At 47.8% G+C, this 20,599-nt stretch overlaps 1 protein-coding gene across 9 annotated transcripts in view; it reads left to right on the forward strand.

The window, feature by feature from the left end:
• Positions 1-20,599, forward strand: part of SRGAP2 (SLIT-ROBO Rho GTPase activating protein 2) — a 233,808-nt gene that overhangs the window by 186,194 nt on the left and 27,015 nt on the right. For all 9 annotated transcript variants that reach the window (XM_042925631.1, XM_042925632.1, XM_042925633.1 and 6 more), the window contains 6 exons: positions 819-903; positions 3,636-3,663; positions 5,353-5,377; positions 11,426-11,486; positions 17,934-18,011; positions 18,923-19,057. In XM_042925631.1, coding sequence (XP_042781565.1) covers positions 819-903; positions 3,636-3,663; positions 5,353-5,377; positions 11,426-11,486; positions 17,934-18,011; positions 18,923-19,057 — 412 coding nt within the window. The remainder of the gene's footprint in view (positions 1-818; positions 904-3,635; positions 3,664-5,352; positions 5,378-11,425; positions 11,487-17,933; positions 18,012-18,922; positions 19,058-20,599) is intronic.

A 20,599-nucleotide genomic window follows, 5' to 3' on the forward strand; every position in this document is an offset into this window, starting at 1 on the left:
TCATCCGTAAAACGGGGACGGTGATAATCGTAGCTCATAGGGTTGTTTGGAAGCTCTGATGAATTGTCCAGGGAAATAGAGTCGCTCCCCGAGCAGACGAGGGTGGAGAGAGGTCAGATCAGAAACTCCAGCACAGCAATTGCATTTTGACGGTTAGAGCAGATGGAAGCGCATTTCCAGAACCTCCTGTTGTGTTTGGAAGTGCCGGTATGTGCATATACGGGTGGGGGGTGGTATAGCCCCTCTCCCCGAAAGCTCAGAAACCTCAAGCTCTCCGCAAAGACTCCCTGCAGAATAGAGGAGGAAGCTGATTAAGGGACGGTGGAGACAAAGATGCTCTGCTTGCTGGCTTGCAGCTCAGGCAGGGGCTGAGCCTGCCCTTGGCATTGCTCCTGATGTGTTGGAATGCACCCTGGGAGGGGCCAGGGTGGGGCTGGACGTCCGAGCAGGTGACAAGGGGCAGGTGTGTGTCCTCACACCAAGAGGATCTGGGCTCAGTGAGTCTATCCACCCTGCCCCCAACACCCTGTTCTTCAGTGGAACTGAGATGGCTGAGGGGCTCTAAGAGCCAGTTTCTTACACTAGCCAATGTGGGGCTGGCCCCCAGGAGAACACAAACCGGGATACTCGTCCGCCGTGGAAATCAGCAGCTGTCCAGATGCGCAGGGCCTTAAAGAGATAAAAAAGGAAACTAGTAGAAACTGGGTCAGAAACCAAATGCCCTCTTATAAAAAGGGAATTGTACAGCTGAGCATCTGGGTTGTTGTTGTTTTTTTTCTCTTCAGGAGTCTGATTGCTTTTCTCCTCCTCCCTTATAGAAAATGAAGGAGTACCTGGAGGGCAGGAACCTCATCACCAAGCTCCAAGCCAAGCACGACCTTCTCCAGAAAACCCTGGGAGAAAGTGAGTATGGGAATTCTGCTGGAGGTTTGGCAATGGGCGGGGGAAGGCCCGGTCCTGAGCCTCCCCGACTAAGCCCTGTGGGCCTGATCTTGTTATACGAATGCATTTCTTTTCCTAGCCTGTTTGATGTGAAGCACACAGCCCCAGTGACTGCTTGAGTAATGGGAGAAGGCCAGTGCTTAATGAAGCACTAATGTGCATCATCTATTTGTTTAAATGGAGCGTGCCTGCTCTCCACCCTGTCCGCCTTCTCTGCCACGCCTGGGGGAAAGGGCTGATGGGTTACTTGCTCTCCAGACGCTTTGTTAAAACTCTCAGCTCCTCTGTAGCAGGACTGAGGCTGCGGCAGGAAGGCAGGGACAGTGGGATGAGAACGCATCTGCTCCGAGGAGAGGAGAGGCTGCTCAAAGGCAGGAGGGACCCACAGTCTGCCGCTTTCTGTAGCGTCCGGTTAGGGCATCGGTTTCCTTCTGCTTTGGAGGGTCCTGGTGCGAAGGGGCAGCCCTCTCTGCCTCAGCCACGCAGAGGCCATGGTACTGAATGGCCTGTCCCGTCCACGAATCAAGGATGATTTTAACCAGACCCTGGAAAGTAGCAAAGCAGAGAACTGGACTGGCACTCTGGACTTTCTCTCCTCAGCTGTCAAACAGAAGGCGAAGGTTGAAAGAGAAGCTTCCCTGGGGTTTTGGGCACCCTGCCCGGGTCCTGCCTAGCTCTCAGCATCCTGTGATTCATGGGATTCCCAGGTTGGGGATGCCTCTGAATACCTGGCCCCTCCTCCCCACCCTGCACATCTCGTCACTTAAAATGGGACCAGGAAGCTACAGGCAGTATGTGGTAACACCAGCGAAAGGCGAAACTGCACAAGGGTCTAACATTTTAAAACAAATTCTTGAGCGCTCTTCAGACAAATTGCAGAGTGTAGAAAAGCATATGGCGCTCATTGGCTCATCAGCCTCAGGAATCAGAGCTACACTTTTCATACCAGAGCCTCCCACCCATCATTCTGGCCTTGTCCTCCTCCTGCACTGGACGGTTCCCCCAGGTGATGAATTCTTTTTATCTCTGATATCTTTGATCTTGTGATTGTAAAGGCATTTTCTTTTATGTAAAGAATGCCTGTTAGGTAACTTCTGTTCTCTTTCCTCCCCGCCACCCAAGGGACTCAGGCTAAAACAGGTTTGGGCACTGAGATCTCAGCTTCACTTATAGAAAATCATTACTTTGGGGTTATCAGATTGCTTCGTAGGGAATCAGAGGAAAGAAAGCCCAGAACTATTTGAAGCGAGTTAGAACCACGATTTCTTTTTTGCTAAAATAATCCAAGCTAGCCCATAAATGAGATAGGGAGCAGGACCTTGGGAATGTGTGTGTGTGAGAAAGAGAGAGTGTGTGTGAATGGGTTTGCACACACACACACACACACACACGCCAGATTTGCTACTGTGGAGGGGCAGAGGTTGGTGACCATTCGTTAGCACTGCAAATTGCCTCCATCTAAAGATGACAAGTTCTAGCAATAAGGAAACAATAGCTGCAGACCTTCCTGTGTGCAAGTCTTCATGTCCCTGCCTTCTGAATGTATTTGTCACCATAATGCAAGAGCTCCTTGTTCTTGCCACAGAGGGATAATTGATGTGTATGAATATTCCAGAATGGAAATGGGACAGATGTTGAAAATAATGGCTCAGAATAATATTTTTGCAGATGAAAGCTGAGCCTTTAGTAATGAGAGGCTGTTGGGGGTGGGGGAGGATGTTGCTCAGGATGAGCCAAGTGTAATCAACAATTAGCAACCTTTAAAGGCAAGAGAAAGCCCTGCCCTCCCCCAGTCCTTGGAGCTGTTTTTCCAGGAGCATGGATGATGATCTCCTCCAGCTCAGCACCTGCTTGGGGCATCCCTGGTTTAGCGAGCGTACGTCTAATACAGACCATGCTTGGTTAACTGTGGGTCCAAAGAAGGCAAATAGATTACATCATGGCCCATGTGCCTAGGCACATGTATTTTTTAAAAATAGAAGAATTCCTCTCATGAACTTTAAGATATTCATTTTTTAAAGCTGGCTGTGACCCATTACACTTGAAATTAGGGCCTGCTGTTGGATTGAGAACCACAGTTTGACAGCAATTAAATCTCATTTCCCCTTGCCACCCCAGCCCAACCTAAGAGAATTTCATACGAATCTAAAACTAGAATGTCTTTATCTTCTCCCTCCTGCCCCCAAACAATTCTTCCTTCCTTCTTCCCTTGCCGCCCTCACCGTGTGTGTGTGTGTGTGTGTGTGTGTGTGTGTGTGCATGCGCGTGCTCCTTACTCAGGAGCAAGCAAGCCCCTCCCTTCCTCCTCCCACACACACCCACACACTCAGAAGAGAAGCTGGATTTCACCTCTGGGAAGGCTTCTAGTAATCTGTTCTCTAAAATATGATCCACCTTGCTATTGTTCCCCTACAGCCACCCCTGTTTTCCCTTTGGGAAGCAGGGTTGACACCCCTAGGCTTTAGGGACATACCAGCAGCCCAGGGAACAAGCATTAGAAACAGCACTTGCCCAGGAAGAGGCTCTGGGCATTTCTCTTCTTTTTTTGCCCAGAAGGCCAGTCACGATGCTCAGTGATGCTGGCAGCTCTCAGGGAAGACGGGCAGAGCATTTCAGGTGACTGCTGGCAGCAGGTCTTCCACTCTGGCCCCTTCTGCTTCAACATGAGCTTTTTGCCTTTGTCTTTCCAACAGGTCAGCGGACAGACTGCAGTCTGGCCAGGTAGGTGTGGCCCGGGGCAACCCTGGGAAAGGATAAAGAGAGGCCCGTGGGGTAGAGCCGTCCCGCCCAGCCCGGGAAAGAGGGGAAAGAGCCCGGGGAGTTCAAGTGCAAAGGCTTCGGATGACTCTGCAAAGGAGGGGACTAGGGCGGGGATTGCTTCCTTCCCTTCGCCTTGCTGACCCCATCTGGCCTCAAGTGGAAATGGGGTCTGTGGTGACTCCGGGAGAGAGCTGAGAGGAACGGCATAAAGGAGTTCTCATTCGCTGAAGTACTTCCAGAGACTCCCCAAAGCCACTGCTTTTGCGAGGAAAAGAAGTGTTCGACTCTGGAGGGTCCTGGTAACCTAACCTTAGCTGCTAGACTTCAGCATGTGGTTTGGGGGAAGTCTCTGACCCAGAGAAGGAAGATCAGAAGATAGCATTTGATCTGAGATCGTATGCATGGAAAAGATGACAGCCCCTAATTAGTGACTGTTGCTGGATAATGAAATACTACATCGCACTGGCTTGCCAAGCAGCATTGGTAGAAATCCTTGCCTGTTGTACAAGTATGCAACCCTCCCAATCTGTCCCCACCTTCCCCTCCCTCCCCGACCCCAGCCAAATATTTTCCCTCCCAGTCATGTAGCTGCTATGAGAAAACTCGTGAGCTGGCGGAGAGCAAGGCGTTCAGCCAGCCAGCTGTTCTCAGATGCCTAAAAATGTGCTGATTTAACCAGGGAAAGAGCTTTAATGGGCTGGACTCCTTAGAGACCCTGGGTTAGCCCATTATATCAACCACTTGTATCTGCCAACACACACACAATAATCATGAGGCCATTTACAATTACAGGCTCATTATTTAGAAATAGCTTCATTTGGCTTTCATCGTTTTGTCATTGTGGATTACAGTAAAGATCTCATTAGTACACCAGTCTTGTTGACTGGAGGGAACCAGGATCATGGAATTTCATAGGATATATCTTCTTGGTGATAGAGTCTTCATGTAAGTTCACCTGAAGTCCCGTATCTGTGGAAAACTGTATGGGAGTGAAAAAAAAAAAAAAAAAAAAAAAAAAAAAGCTGAGTTGAATTCCCTTAGGCTGTGTGACCTTGGGCTGCTCTCTTCTCCCCTTCGAAGTCCAGTTCCCTCATCTATAAGACAAGAAAGAATGTTCCACTAAACCCAAGGAGCTGTATGATTCCAAAGAGGTTCCTCTAGAGCGGCCTGGTGGAAGGGGGAGAGGGAGCCCAGCAGCCAGGCTCTGGGCCTTACTTACCTTCACTAAAGGCAGGGCAGCGCTGTTCTCTGTGCTTGGGGGATTGTGTCTGAGTCCGATTCCCTGGGATAAGAGTTTGAAAGGCATTCACCTGAAGGATCGCCAAGGTTCCTTCCAGTCTGGCTGCTCTGTCCTTTAAACTCCAGGAAAATTGCTCCTTAAGGATTTCTAAAAGAACGAAAACTGTGACTTCCTTTGGTGTTTACTAGTGTCTCCTTGCAGACAGAGAGATAATCTTATTGTCTAACCCAAGTATATTTTATTCCCTCCTATTCTAGTTTTGAATGGTGGAAGATAGTGAGTGCAGAGATCTCCAGGGTTCTGGGACTGCGACTGAGCTGAACAATGTGACTTGCTTCACTAATCCCATTTTCCTTTTTTTCTCCCCGTTGCTCGTTCGGTCCTGTCTGATTTGGCGGGGTCGACCACAGGCGTAGCTCAACCGTGAGGAAGCAGGTAAGGGCCCAGCAAGAGCCAGGCTGGTCGGGTGAGAAGATGTTATGTTCCATAGATATTTATGGAAGCCTACTGTGGGCAGGGCAGATACTTTCCTGACTTCCTGCCTGCGTTTGGAATGTACCATTCAGTCACAGTACGTTTACCATTATGGCAACTTCATTGACTTCGCTGTTTAACTGCAGCGGCTGTGGCCTTTCTGACTTGTTCCTCCCCTCTCTAGTCGTGCACCCTCCTCCTTGCTAGAGATGTGGTTGGACTGTGGCAGATCATGCCAGAACTGCCCGCGGTGTCACTGCTCAAGGAAACCGCGGAAGAGGGCTCGCGCCTTGTACATTAAGTTCCACATGGGAGCAGCTCGCAGCAGCTAATCACCTCGAGTGGACACTCTGGCTTTAAGTGTGCAGATTTTTGTTTGTTTGTTTCTGGTGGTGTGGTCATCCTAGATGTATTTCTTAGACATGCTAAAAATGCAAAGATGAGTCTGATCTGAAGACGATCGGGAAATTGATGTTCAACCCCATGCTGGTTTGCATGATTTTCAGTGTTGTATTCAAATCTGACGCTGGGCAGACAGCTCTCATTACCCATATCAGGGCAGGCTCTTTGGAAAGCAGGGACTGGGTAAGCACATCAGTGGATAATCTAAACAGCACTGTGTTTGTGTGTGTAAAAAAAAAAAAAAAAAAAAAAAAAAAAAAATTAATTGAAGTAGTTTTTGCAGTAGCAAATTTGGCTTCCTAATTATATTTTATGGCGAGTTGCTAAAATGATTTTGTGTCCCCTAAGCTCATACCAGCTATGTGGCAGGCAGTTAACAGGGAGGAGGTGGAGAGAGCTCTGAATGTCTTTTTGTCTACTCAGGGGAAAACTGATCCAGGCTTTAAAAAATCATTTTGGGTAATTCACAGCGGCTGTAGCCACAGGGAGATAATCGAATGTAGAGGGCACATGGCTTCTGTTGTGGCAGCGGCCCCGACACGGTCTTCAGCCCGTCCGGCTGCTTCAGCTAACCGGGCAGTCCAGGGACACTCGGCTGACATGGCTCTCGCTTGTCTTAGCTTTGCTGTCACTATTTCTTTTGACCCTTCTCTGCTTTGGATCTCATTATAATGAGACCACCATCACATATAATTATACATGTTTTAATTTATAAAAATTTCATCGCATCTCTCCTTCCTCTGGCTCCTCTATTTCTTTCTTCTGCCCTTTCTCCCATAATTTCATTTAAACCCAGAGAAGCATGGAGTGCCTCCCAGGGATGATCTATTGCATGTAAAAATTAATAGGTGGGTATCTTAAGAGGGAGCCAGCTTTTTTTCCCTTCAACACTAAGAACAGGGTTGAACTGAACGTTTGTTCCTTTCAGTTCCTGGGCTGAAACTGGGCCTCCTGCATCTAGACGGAGCATAGGTGCAAGAGCCTCCCAGGCTCCACTCTGACCACCGGAGTGCCAGAGACCGCAGTTTGGCAGGCAGTAGGCGGCCCTGGTTGAGCTCACCGTCAGAGGGGAGCAGCGCCCATCTGGTTTGCATCCTGCTGCGTCTAAGCAGTTGCAGGCAAAGCGCGTTGCCTGCTCCTAGATTTGCGTAAGAGCCCGGGATGCACCCAAAACCCCCAATCAAATAAAGACCTTGTTTTCCTTCTGCTGCCCCAGTTTCTCTCCAACATCTCTGATCTAATGGTGGATCAGTGAAGAGTTTTTCCTACAATGGGCAGGCAGGGAAATAGTAATTGGGAAGATGAGTAGCCTTGTGTAAGGAAATAAATAATTGGTTGTTTATGGCAATCAGCCAAACAAGAGGAAGAATCTGGTAGCTTTTGTTTTTGAGGATCCCTAATGGGTTCCAGTCATTTTTGACCCTAGCAAAGCCTAGGTTCAAACCATCCCAGCCTTTTCTGCCTCAACCGCCACTTCTAAGCTTTGTCTGCTACCCTCAAGCCCAGCATTTCTCTTTCCCATCGATTCTGACTCTTCTTTGCTTGTCCATCTTTCCCCTTGCCTCTAAATGTAGGCATGATCCCAAGGGTTGGTCCTGTTTTGACTTCTTTTTGTATTCTTTCCCTTGTTGGCTTTGTTCCCTTGGACGAACCTTTCTCTCCTTCCCCGAGTGTCCATTGTTCTGAGTCTTTGAATCTAATCTCGAACTGATTGGCTGGGTGTCCACTTGAGAGTTGAGATGGCGCCTCCTCCCTACCATGGTCTAACTTCTAGCACATTCCCCAACTTGTCTACTTCCCGTGATGGGGGGCCTCCATTCTTCACAATTCTGAAATCCCAAATATTATCTTTGATGCCTCTTTCTTTCCCATCACCCACATCTACTCAGTTGTGTAGAGTTGTATTTTCTCCCTTGGTAAGAACGGAAATCTAACAATGTAACAGATCAGTACTCAGCAAAAATCCGAACTCTCTCGCTCATGAGAAATTATGCCAGACAATGGCATGTTGAGGCGCTCTCTGGCCACCTTCCTGATTGTTTTCTCCTGCTGATCCCGGAACCCCTGCTTAACCATCTTTTCCAAATTGTGCCTGTCACCTTTCTCCTTCCACCTTTGGTTTAAAGATCCCTAATCTGATTGAATGGAGATTTGGCCCAATTGTCTTTAAAGGCCCCTTCCCACCCTAGGATTATGCCACCAAAAATATTGTGAACTAAAGAATTAAATGGACATTGATTCTAACATTGCAGGAGGGAAGGAGAGAGGAAGAAAGGGAGAGATGGACACAGAATAAGGACACATGTGGACACTGCATGGTCAGCTGTTTGCAAAATCAATGGTGAAGTGAGGGTCTTTGGGGCCCCATAGGAGCACACAGGCACATCCTGGGGGAATGAATTCACTCAGAGCTCAGAAACATTACAAGGAGAGGGGAGGGTAGTAGGAGCGTCGGAGGCCTTCGTGACATTGTCCAGTTTTTGCTCCCACTAGACTGTCTTAGGCTCCCCCGGAGCAGTGGGGACAGGTCATCTCTGGCCCACTCTTGTCCACCACAGAGAGTTCCCCTGGGCTGCTTCCGATGTACCCCCAGTAACCATGGACATGCAAGTTTGATGTCTTACTTTCTGCACCCCTGCATGCTTCCCTTTAACTACCATTGATATTCCATTTCCTGCAAGTCTAGGCAGAACTTGGCATCCACATAACTTGTTGAAGCCAGTCAATCTGTGAATTTCCCGACCTACTTCTCTTTGGGTCTTTAAATTTAAATCTAGGGCCAGAAAAACTTTTCAAACCCTCATATCGCTAACTTCATTATCACTGCTACCACTCTTTGTAACTTCCAAAAATTGGAGGTTTTGTTTTTTTGCAGTGGAATCTATTTTCTTCAGTAGAGTATAGAAGTATCGACCACGAGTCTTCCTCTAAGAGCTCCCCAGGCTGACTGGCAACGAGAGGGCAGACACTGGCTACTATAGCTGGAAAGCTGGAGGAAGCAGAGGGCTTCAGGGGTTAGGAAGATGAGCATTTGGGTCCCCGAGCCCTCCCTGACTCCAGGGCTCCCTTGGCACACTCACGACTTCCTTCGGCCGCATCCTGCCTTCCCAGTAAGCTTGGGAGCTACAGGCCGTGCCAGCTCTTCTCGCAGCCTGACTTCTTTATGAGATCTGGCCGCTTCCCTAATGGTGGCCAAACCGCAGGGCCCCAGCTGAAAATTCAGGAATGTAGGCAAACCTGTGAAAGGAGCAGAAGCCACAGGACCCATCCCATTGAGATGCAATCTCTATCCTAAACTACTTTATTTTATTTTACTGTATTTTATTTTATTTTATTTTATTTCATTTCATTTCATTTCATTTCATTTCATTTCATTTCATTTTTAAGATTTTTTGGGGGGAGGCATGTGGGGAGTTCAGTCAGTTAAGCGTCCGACTTTGGCTCAGGCCATAATCTCGCGGTTCCTGAGTTCAAGCCCCGCATCGGGCTCTGTGCTGACAGCTCAGAGCCCGGAGCCTGCTTCAGATTCTGTGTCTCCCTCTCTCTCTCTCTGCCTGTCTCTCTCTCAAAAATAAACAAACATTTAAAAAAATTATTTTTAAGATTTTTTTTTTTTATGTAATCTCTACACCCAACATGGGTCTCAAACCCACAACCCTGAGATCCAGAGTCACACACTCCCCCCGACTGAGCCAGCCAGGCGCCCCTGTCCTGAAGTTCTATAGCCCTTTTCAGCTAGGTTTAGGGCCCTTTGCCTGATCTTTCTTCCCCATAGCTGAATGATTGTGTGTTTAGCTGCGTTATAAAACCCTGTTGGTTTTCAGTAGCTTGGCACGCATATTTGGCAACGTTTGCCGAGCTCCTGGGATGCAGGTTGGGTGGCGGTGAGATGTTCGTTCAGTCTCAGAAGGAAACTGCCTGGGTTTGGACCCCTGCCCTGCCACTTACTGCCTGTGGCAGTCACTGTAAGCAGCTATTTCACCTTGCCTGGCCTTCAGCCCCTCACTTGTCAAACAAGGATGGTGATAAGGATACACACCCCATAGGGTCGTTATCAGGACCAGTCCTGCTAAAGCACCTAGGACCTGACCCAACACCTGTATAAATTCTCTGTAAATGATAAGCTCTAATGTTCATGTGCCAACAGGAAATGTTACTCTTCTCACCACCTATTCCCTCCCCAGTTTGTAGGCATCAAATTGAGGCCCACAGAAGTTAAATATAATGGCAGGGATGTATAGCAAAATGGCAGAGCAAAGATTGATATCTGGGACGTCTGCTTCTTAGTTTAGTACCAATTAGTTTCCACTATTTCTAAGAGTTGGGTTTTTTCTTTCCTACCTTTTATGCCAAGTAAACCCCCTTTCTGTTGCTCCCATTGGTTCATCAGTTGATACCCTCAACTGATATTAATTGAACACCTACTATGTGAGAACATCATGGCCAGCCCTGGTGGCTGGATCTGCCCTGTGGAGCATGAGCTATGGTGGTGACAAATGCAAATGAGATCTTCATACCCACACAGTTAAGTCACAACTGTTAAGTTGTGTAACACAACTGTTAACTGTGTGAGTTAAGTTGTGAGAGCTGAGTGCAAGGTGCTGAGACCCTGTGGACAGGGGCCCTGATCTCATCGGGGGAGTCTGGAGAAGCATTCCTAAGAAGGTGCTACTTGCACTGAGACCCTAAGAGGTGGGATCCCAGGGTGAGGAGAACATTCCAGAAGCAGGAGCAGTTCATGCAAAGCCATGGACAGAGAACTTCTCTAAAGAATGGAAAGTTAGGCTGGTGCGGCTGACAGAGACTGGAGGGAGAGCAGAAGGAGATGAAGTTGGAGGCAAAGGCAGGACCCTGGACACGCAGGGCTGTGTAAAGAAACTAACAAGGAGTCTTTGAAAGAGGTTAGCCTTGGGGCGCCTGCGTGGCTCAGTGGGTTAAGTGTCCGACTCCAGCTCAGGTCATGATCTCACGATCCGTGAGTTCGAGCCCAGCATGGGGCTCTGTGCTGACAGCTCAGAGCCTGGAGCCTTCTTCGGATTCTTTGCCTCCCTCTCTCTCTCTCTCTCTGCCCCTCACCAACTCCTTCTCTGTCTCTCAAAATTAAATAAAAACATTTTTAAAAAATTTGAAAGAGGTTAGCCTAGGAAGTGAAGGATGGGGTGTGCACTTTCAGAGATCACCCAACCACTATTTTAAGGAAGGATGATATGGTCTGGAGGACAGCAAGGGTGGGAACTGAGATACTGACGTAAGGACTGAGCTGATGGCAGTAGAGATGGAGAGAAGTGAATGGACTTGAGAGATACTTAGGAGGCCGACTTGACAAAGCGTATTGACCGATTGATTGGATGGCTGAGGGTAGGAAGCTGGTTTGGGAAGGAAGACGATCAGTTGCATTTAGGACGTGCTGAGTTTAAGGCATCCGTGTGGCATTCCAAGTAGGCGGTTGTGTATGCTCTCTGGAGCTTGGAGGAGGCCAGATGCTTCTTTGAGGACCGGCCACTGAGCCAGCTGAGACGAGTTCTTCACAGTCTGGCCCATTTTTCTCTGACTCTGGGCTATGCCTGTTTAAAGATTCTAATGCTGTGTTTCTCTTCGGCTTTTCAGGATTCCAGCCAGGCAATTCCTCTGGTGGTAGAGAGCTGTATCCGGTTTATCAGCAGACACGGTAAGCAGGATTAAAGCCTTGCCCATATTTGTGCAAAGCTGGGAAGAGCTTCCAGGAATTCTTTGTGGAGTAAGAACAGAGACCGACTTTTCCTCCTGACCTTCTCAGAAACGGAATAAAATCTTAACTTGTTCGCATAATGTTTGCTACCTTTGAATGGCCCCACCTAGACATCGAGAGAAAGACATCATACGCTTTGACCCAAAATGCCTCAGCCACTTACCACACTCCCTCTTCTAGCTTGAGAGCGGGTTTTAAATTACAGCTGTGACAGGAGTAAGTACAGCTGGGGTGGTGTGGTGACAGTTTCGCCATTACTCACCGTCTTCGCACGTGTCGGTATCTCCTGACACGCTGACCTTCTGCATCGGACTCCTTTGCAAACAACTCCTTTTGTGATGTTGCCCTGATTCCTGATAATACTCAGATTCTGGTTCTGCTGTGGTCTCGCTGGATACGACATCACCTGGAGCTCAGTTAGTCGCCAGTCTAAAGTTGTAGCCCACCTTTGAGAGCCTTCAGGGGCTGGCTCCTTCTCGGCCTAAGTCAGATCACTCTATCTGCTGCTTGGATGGAGCTGGGTCTCATAAACTCCACCCCTCACTAGCTCCCAGGCTGGTTGCACAGAATCTAGGGGCGGAGATGAATTGCCAGAGAACCAAGCTTGTAAGTGTAAGAGTGTTTAGAAAGCACAGATACCTGGGGCGCCTGGGTGGCGCAGTCGGTTAAGCGTCCGGCTTCAGCCAGGTCACGATCTCGCGGTCCGTGAGTTCGAGCCCCGCGTCAGGCTCTGGGCTGATGGCTCGGAGCCTGGAGCCTGTTTCCGATTCTGTGTCTCCCTCTCTCTCTGCCCCTCCCCCGTTCATGCTCTGTCTCTCTCTGTCCCAAAAATAAATAAAAAACGTTGAAAAAAAAATTTAAAAAAAAAAAAAAAGAAAGCACAGATACCTGAGCTACTGCCATGGAGATTTCTAGGAACTGGACATCAGACATTGTTTTTAGAAGCTGTCTTATCTAGTTAGAGGAAAAGGGACAGAATGACCTTCTTGCAGCTAAGGAGGTATGTGGGTGATTGCTGGTCTGGGTGCAGAGGTAGCCAATTTCTCTCCCTTCCTCTCTCCCAGTACGCTGGGACCTTGCTTGCCCTTGTTTCTGGAATAGTAATTATTTTAGCCTGCTTACAACTTAGCCCGTTCTAATCAGCTACAGTTTTTTCATCTTGTCTCTATTTACTTGAAGTAACAACATTGTATATCAACAGTGAACAAATATGTATCAAGCACCTGATCAGTGCTGGGCACCATGCATTGTGAAATAGGAAAACAAAAACAGGGATAATACACTTCTCTTGTCTTTACTTGGTTTTATGATGCGGTTGGGAGAAAATAAATAAGCAATTGAGAAGCTAAATCAAAGGAGATAAGCTATAGCAATTCAGAGTAGCAGTAGAAGAAATTCCACAAGATAGTAATGATTAATGATCGAATAATTGGCAAAGATAAGTCCAAACTGAGTTCAGGGGAGGAAAAATTATTCGTGTCTAAAGGACAATAAGAGGGTGAGAGTCTGCACTCTTACTGCTTCGTCCATGCATTCCATTCGGTCATCCAACAAATAGAGAAGAGAGAGAGAGAGATTGCTCATTGTGTGCCAAGGAAAAGTTCCTGCTTTCGTGAGCCGTATATCCTGCTAAAGGACAGATAAATAGATGCTTGGCTGATCAGTTAATAAATAAACATGGTAACATACAGGGTGTCTGCTGATGGTGAGTGTCATGAAGAAAAGCGAGGTGAAGAGGTGGAGAATGGAGAGGGGACACTGTTCTGGGTGGGTTGTTCAGAGAAAGGCCTTCAGCTCCCCTAAGAGGTGACATTTGGACGGAGTCCTGAAAGGAAGTGAGGAAGTGAGCCGCGTGGCATCTGGGAAGAGTGTGTCAGAGACAGGGCGCATCAAATGCAGAGGTCCTTGGCATACGCAGGGGCCAGCATGCAGGAGGCCAGTGTGGCTGGAGCGGAGAGAGGGAAGAGGAGGGGGGCAGGAGATGAAGCCGGAGGCCAGCCGCTTAGGACTTCATTGCCTAAAGGAGGTGTTTGGGTTATAATCTGAGTGAGGTGGGAAGCTACTAGAGAAGTTTGAACAGAGAGAACTCTTTTTTTTTTTTTTTTTTTAAAGACATATTTGCTTTTGAGAGAGAAAGCATGGGGATGGAGGGGGGACAGAAGATCCGAAGTGGGCTCTGCACGGACAGCAGCGAGCTTGATGCGAGGCTCAAACTCACGATCCGTGAGATCATGACCTGAGCCAAAATCGGAGGCTCAGCCGACTGAGCCACCCAGGCGCCCCAAACAGAGAGCTTTAAAAAGCCGCTATGTAGAGACAAGATCATAGGAAGAAGGAGGCTGTGGCAGCCGCCCAGGGAAGACACGACAGTGGCCAGGCCCAGAGTGTGAGCTGTGGAGGAGCTGAGGGGGAGATGGTTCCATATATTGGGCCTCAAATGTACCTATCCCTGCCCCTGTACATGCACAGTGCACGCGGGGACATTTCTGTGCTGCGGCTCTGGGGAAACAGGTGTGCTCGCATGTTGCTGGTTTTATTGCAAACTGGTACAACCCTTTTGGAGGGGAATTTGTCAGTGTCCAACAGGACTGCATATGCGTTTGTCTTCTGGTCCGGCAGCCCTTGTAGGAATTTACCTTGAAACATACACCTCCAACAATGAAAATACATACGCCCGAGGTTACTGGTTGCAGCCTCGTTTGTAAAAATATTAGAAACAACCTAAATACCCTCACACGGAAGAGTGGTTGAATCAACTACGTTGTATCTGAATACTAGGCAGGAATGAGCACGGTCTCCATGAAATGACCTGGAAAGATTTCCAGAATATGTTGTCAAGCGAAAAAAGCGAAGCACAAAAGAGTGTCGATAGCATGCTGCCTTTTTGGCACAAAGAAGACAATATGAGAATGTACATGTGTATTCTCACTTTGGCGAGAAGAAATACAGGAAGGATGAATCCAGAAACTAATATTTGATTGTTTATCTACAGGATACGGGTGGAAGAGGGGTAAAAAGAATGGGGGGTGGGAAATGGGAGGGAAGTGACCTTTTCTCTGAATATTGCTTTTGTAGAATTGTGACTTCCAGAACTACATTAGTGTTTTCCATATTCAAAAGATAAATAAACAGATAAATAAAACAAGGATGCGGGATACATCCCCAAGTGGAATACAAACAGTAGTGAGTAAACCTAAGTGTGTAACAAATGAATGAGGAAGAAAATAATCCAAGTAACTTTAGAAAACAGTATTTTTTAAAAAATGTTTTTAACATTTATTCATTTTTGAGAGAGAGGGAGACAGAGGGTGAGCGGGGTAGGGGCAGAAAGAGAGGGAGACACAGAATCCGAAGCAGGCTCCAGGCTCCGAGCTGTCAGCACGGAGCCAGATGTGGGGCTCGAACCCACGAACTGTGAGATCGTGACCTGAGTCGAAGTCGGACGCTCAACCGACTGAGCCCCCCAGGCACCCTTGACGACAGTATTTTGATACTATACTGTAAGTCTAAAGACAACAAGAGCTATAAACAAATACTATACAGTTGTTGGTAATTTTTTTTTTGAGAGAGGGCACAAGTGAGATGGGGGCAGAAAGGGAGAGAGAGTGAGAGAGAGTGAGAATCCCACGAGGGGCAGAGAAAGAGAGAGAAGAGGGGCTCGTGCTCACCCGGTGCAGGGCTCAAACTAACAAACCATGAGATCATGACCTGAACCGAAATCAGATATGGGCTATCAATTCTGAAGCCATTTTATGTGTATTCCAGGACTGACCAAATAGATAAACATATTGTTGCTTTAAAGGAAAGAAACAAAACACCATGGTACATAGTGGTTGTTCAAAAAACATTTGTTAGGCTAAACTGAACTTTTTCCCCCACACGGGGACTCAAGGTATTTCTGAACGCCCCATGAATCAGGGTGAAAATTTTTGTGCATGTGCATTTAGTGGAGATAGGATCTGTAACACTTGTCAGTCCCAAAAGGGTTTGTGACCCACCATCTGCTGGGATTTGTACATCCTTACTGGCTTCGTGTTCCCTAGGAGGTAGATATTATAGTTCCCATTGTATAGATGAGAAAGCTGAGGCTCGTCTGTAAATAGTCGGTCAGGGTGATCCAGGAAGACTTAAAGGAGAGGGATTTGGGGAACGACAGACTGAATCAGGGTAGGAAAACCCCACTTACGCACAAGGGAGCCAAGTAACGTGAGGCGGTACTATAGCAACCATTTCAAGAATTCTCACGGAGAGTACCTCTTGGCAACAGCTGGATCCGGTGCAAAATGGAAGGTTGTGTGCTGCTTCCATGCAGTAACTTACCCTCCTCTGAGTGGTTTTATACCTGCATGCTGGCGTGCTCTAAGAACAAAAGAGAAAGATCGAAGATGGGTCAGGTTAGTCCTATGAGGCCTTACCTGCATTCTCATAAAAAGCCCACTGCTTTCCCCCTTTACGGCTGGAAACCAACCACTTATCAGTGTTCCTACTTTCAGTGTCATGAGATTAGATGCTCTGAAGATTCTGTCTGCTGAGCAAAAACATATCGCTATCCTTCTAAAGCGGAGGTTCTCAAGGGGAAACGGGAACCAGATGGAAGGGGATCTCAATGTGTTTCAGGCCTGCTGCCTGACTTCCAGTAAGCTCTCCTCTGATTTCTTCATGTCCTGGGCCCATGGGCTAAAGTGGCTTTTCGTTGATGGTCCAATCTACTAAAAAGTCCCGAAGTGATCCTCTCTCGGCAAATTCTTGGCTTCAACTAGAACACTGAGTGGCCTGGGCCCTGAGATGACATTTCCTTATACTATACTGTGTTTTCGACAAGTCACAGGGTGTGTGTTTCTATCACAACACTTGCTGTTTACATTCTGTGTTTAAATGCCATTATTTGGCTGTTACATCCCATTGGTAACTAATAGGGTACTATTACATTGATACTAATGGGGTTTTAACGTTGTCTGCCATTCTCTGAGGAATATTCTGGAGATTCCCTTAGAGGAGCAAACAACTTAAGTCCTATTACAAGCCAGGTAATTAAATTCCCCCTGCTTGCTTCTTAATATTGCTTCAATTGGATTCAAGATGATAGTCCTGGCCTGTGTGATTTACCTTCAAAGGTCTAGCCGACAGAATCCAGTCACCCCTTCACCGAGAGGGTATCCCTGAAACAGTGGCAGTTCTACTCTTTTTTTCTTAAAAAGGAATTTGTTTGAGATTTCCCTGACATGTCAGAGTTTCTGATCAATCATGCCATTGCAGAGGAACTTGGACAAGGTGCCCAAGATGGAGACACAGGGCTCCTGAGAACGGCTGACAAGCCTCATGTGATTACAGATGCTAGTTCGGTCTGACCTCTGGGGCCAGCAGTAAGGGCATGCTTCCTCTCTTACCACCTTTGCAGCCCCTTGTGTGGGGTTGTGAGCCACATCCTTGTTCAGACTAACAAATGGGTTCCCGCCCTGCCTGCATTTTCCCTCTGGTTGGCCCCACAAGCCTAGTGTTGAGGAGCGAGTACATAATGGCAACCAGAGGCCTGGGTTGGCCTCCTGACTCTGGTTCTTATCACCTACATAACCTAAGGGGGTGGGGGGTGGTCATCACACATCCCTTCCTTCATCCAGAAAATGGGCTTGCTGGTGAGCCCTGCCTTAATGGCTGTTGTGAGTACGAGTTGGTTTATTTCTGGGAAAGCATTTTTAGCAGCAGTCCCTGCACATGCATTGTTATTATTTTTTTTAGTGATTGTTTCTACTCTAACAAAACCCAAGAGGACACAGTTTTCACACCCATTATCACACTGTCACATCTATGCACGTTTGTCTCTGAGCGAAGCTGTGGTCGAGGACCAGCGGCCAGCACGGTACTGACGGTGCTGTCTGTTGACTGATCACTTGCCTTTTCCTGTGTCCTCTCTCTTTCCTGAATATTCAGATCACTGTGCCCTAGAGCAGCCATGCGGCGTTAGGACGGCCGAAGCAGGGATTGTATCTCCGGCCTTATGAAACTCCTCCAACGGTGTCTAGGGCCTGCCTACCGTACCCCCAGTGCCCATTCCTGGCAGGGGGGTGATAAGAAGGTGCCAGGGGTCACTTTGTCACCTGGCAGATGGGAACAGAGAGGCAAAGGCGGGGGAGGCACCTGCTTCCTGGTCTTCCTCAGAATCAGAAATGGAGCCATGTGTAGACATCTTTGGCTTTGTTTATGCCTCCTATATACCCATTCCAGGGACTTCTCCAGCATCCCTGCACATGCTTTCTCCTTTGACCTGAAGGATAGAGACACGGTGCTTACATGCACACTGGCTGGAGGACACAGACATCAACCAAGCTTGGAGCTGTGGCTGTGACTTTGTTTCTTCCTCTCCTTGACCACTTTTCCCTGTCTCTCCAGGACTACAGCATGAAGGAATCTTCCGGGTGTCGGGATCCCAGGTGGAAGTGAATGACATCAAAAACGCCTTTGAGAGAGGTAAGGGAACAGGCTTGAAGATAAGACCAAATGTCTGCCAGCCCCCTGGGGTGTTGGCTCCACCCTGTCTCCCCTGGGAGGTACCCAGAGGTCACCCAGCTCTTTAGCCCGGCACCTGCTGTCTCATGGACAGTCTTCCCCAACACGTGCAGGGAGATGCCAGGGCACATCCCAGCTCCCTCCTCAGCCCATTCATCGTGCCTCTCGCCCGTGGACGATCTGCCGAAACCCAAGAAGTTAACTATGATATCTGGGCAGTTTACGGCTTTATCCAGAACCCTTGGTGGCAGTTAATATCAAGGCTAATGCGCCTGTTCATCGTAGCCCATTTATTATCTTGTGGGCCATTAAGGTAATGGGCAAGCTTTGGCAATTTCCGTCACTATAATGGATATATATAGTCTCAATTTGAGGTTGGTCCTATCATTAAGTCTAATTACATCTGATACGAAATTTTCCATAGGGAGCTCCAGCGTGATTGTTCTCCCATAAGTAGGTGTCCTTTGTTGCGAGCCAGGAGGAGTAAGAGCGAGTCAGAGTGGCTGGCCACCTTGGCCTCATTTTCCTTCCCCAGGGACTCAGTCCCGGCCTGGCTTCATGATTCTTGTGAGAGGGCCTGTGCAGTGTCCCATCCCAACCCAGAGGGAATGTCCCTGAACGAGTCTGGCACGAGCCAATTTATCCTAATGGACCCTTGTGCCCTCTCCTCGCCTTGGGGCCCCTGAGCCTAAGCAGTCTTTGCTTTATCTAGTCTCTGGTCCATCCTACTCATGGCCAGCATGCCGGGCACACAGCTGATGGACTCTGATGAGGACCTGGAAAGCCAGCCCTTCCCCACCACTTCTGCTTTGTCCTGTGGGTTTTACCTCTCTCACTGTCTCTTTCCTTTTTGGGGGGCTGCTTATCCTCAGGAGAGGACCCCCTGGCTGGGGACCAGAATGACCATGACATGGACTCCATTGCTGGCGTCCTGAAGCTTTACTTCCGGGGGCTGGAACACCCTCTCTTCCCCAAGGACATCTTCCATGACCTGATGGCCTGCGTCAGTAAGTACATTCTGGCCTCAGACTGGCTTCTGGGCAAGAAAGAACTCCTCGTAGCAATAGACAAGCAATTTCCACGGGATCTTCTTTCCCCCCATAAACTTTTCAATAATGTTTCTCTTTTTCCTTTCACTCAGTAAAGTGTCTCCTCCTCATCCTCAATCCTTCACCCCCTACTAGGGAGGGAGGAAGGATGAGTTTTCAGGAAGAGTCTAGGACAAGTCAGAACTCCTGGCCTTTTCTTTTTTGATTTATCTTAAACTCCTTGCTTTGCTGGGCTTTATCTTTCTTCAGTAAAATACATTTCTTTTTTTTTTTTTATTTTAATTTTAATTTTTTTAATTTTTTCTTTAATTTATTTTGAGAGAGAGAGAGAAGGAGAGCATGAGCGGAGAGGGGCAGAGAGAAAGGGAGAGAGAGAATCCCAAGCAGGCCCTGCACTCTCAGCATACAGCCCACCTGACTCAGGGCTCGATTTCACAAACTGTGAGATCATAACCTGAGCCAAAATCAAGAGTCAGACACTTAACAGACTGAGCCACCCTGGCATCCCCAGTAAAATACATTTCTAATAGTATGTAAGACATGGTCCTTTTCAGTTATTGGAAGCTCAGACATTTACTGCCCATGCTTTTTATGATATAAAGGGAGAAATGTCTTCTGTTTGTTTCTTTAAACATGGCATAGCTTACCTGCTGGATGTGTTAATATGTGTTCTTCTAAGGAATAAAACCCTTCTGCCCATTTAAAAGTAATGATACGATGTTTTCCTAGAAAGGGATATCGTCTCTACTTTGTCCTACTTACAGGTTCTCTGCCTCTTACTCTCAAATTTGGGGCTTGGAGAGCTGTTCCCACCATTTAGTTTAGCTCATTATCCTGTTTTGTTTTCCATGGAAACTTAGGTTAATACCAGCTCATCCTGGAAGTAGACCCCAATGGAATGATGGCTCCAGAGGCTGGAGAAGGCAGTGCCTTGGACATGGGGAAAAGAACCTTCTTCCTAGATGCACCAGGGTCTTTCTGCCCCCCCCCCCCCCCAGGTTTCAAGTTTGACTCAGTGTATGCCCTGAACACTGTTCCTATCTGCTATTCCGAGGACCCAGAGCCTTCAATAAGCTCTCTTGTTTTGTTGACCCACTACTTTTGGGAGTCTGGTGGAAATCAGTGCTGTGGTGGGTGATTAAATATATGCACCCCTCCTGTCCTCACATCTTTTTCTGGGACTGGGCTTAGATAAAAATCTTAAGTGGACTGGGGCTACCAAGGCAGTTCAAGACACCTTGGCTGCCCACTTCTCCCCTCGAGATGTGCTCCTAAACCCACTGCTTTCCACTTCTTTTTCACAGAAAGACACTCCTAGAAAATGACAGTATCCGTCTGGCACACTGTGGGAGTGGGGAGACTGGCACTGATGGAGGCCGCCAGCCTTGGGTCTTACCTGTAATTGATCTTTCCACAGCCCAAGAGTCAGGAAACTTCTCTGGTCTTCTCCCCAGATATCACTATCTATCAGGCATCTGCCATCTCTTGCCTCTGGCCACA

This window comes from Panthera leo, chromosome F3 (genome assembly GCF_018350215.1).
Source record: "Panthera leo isolate Ple1 chromosome F3, P.leo_Ple1_pat1.1, whole genome shotgun sequence".
NCBI lineage: Eukaryota > Metazoa > Chordata > Mammalia > Carnivora > Felidae > Panthera > Panthera leo.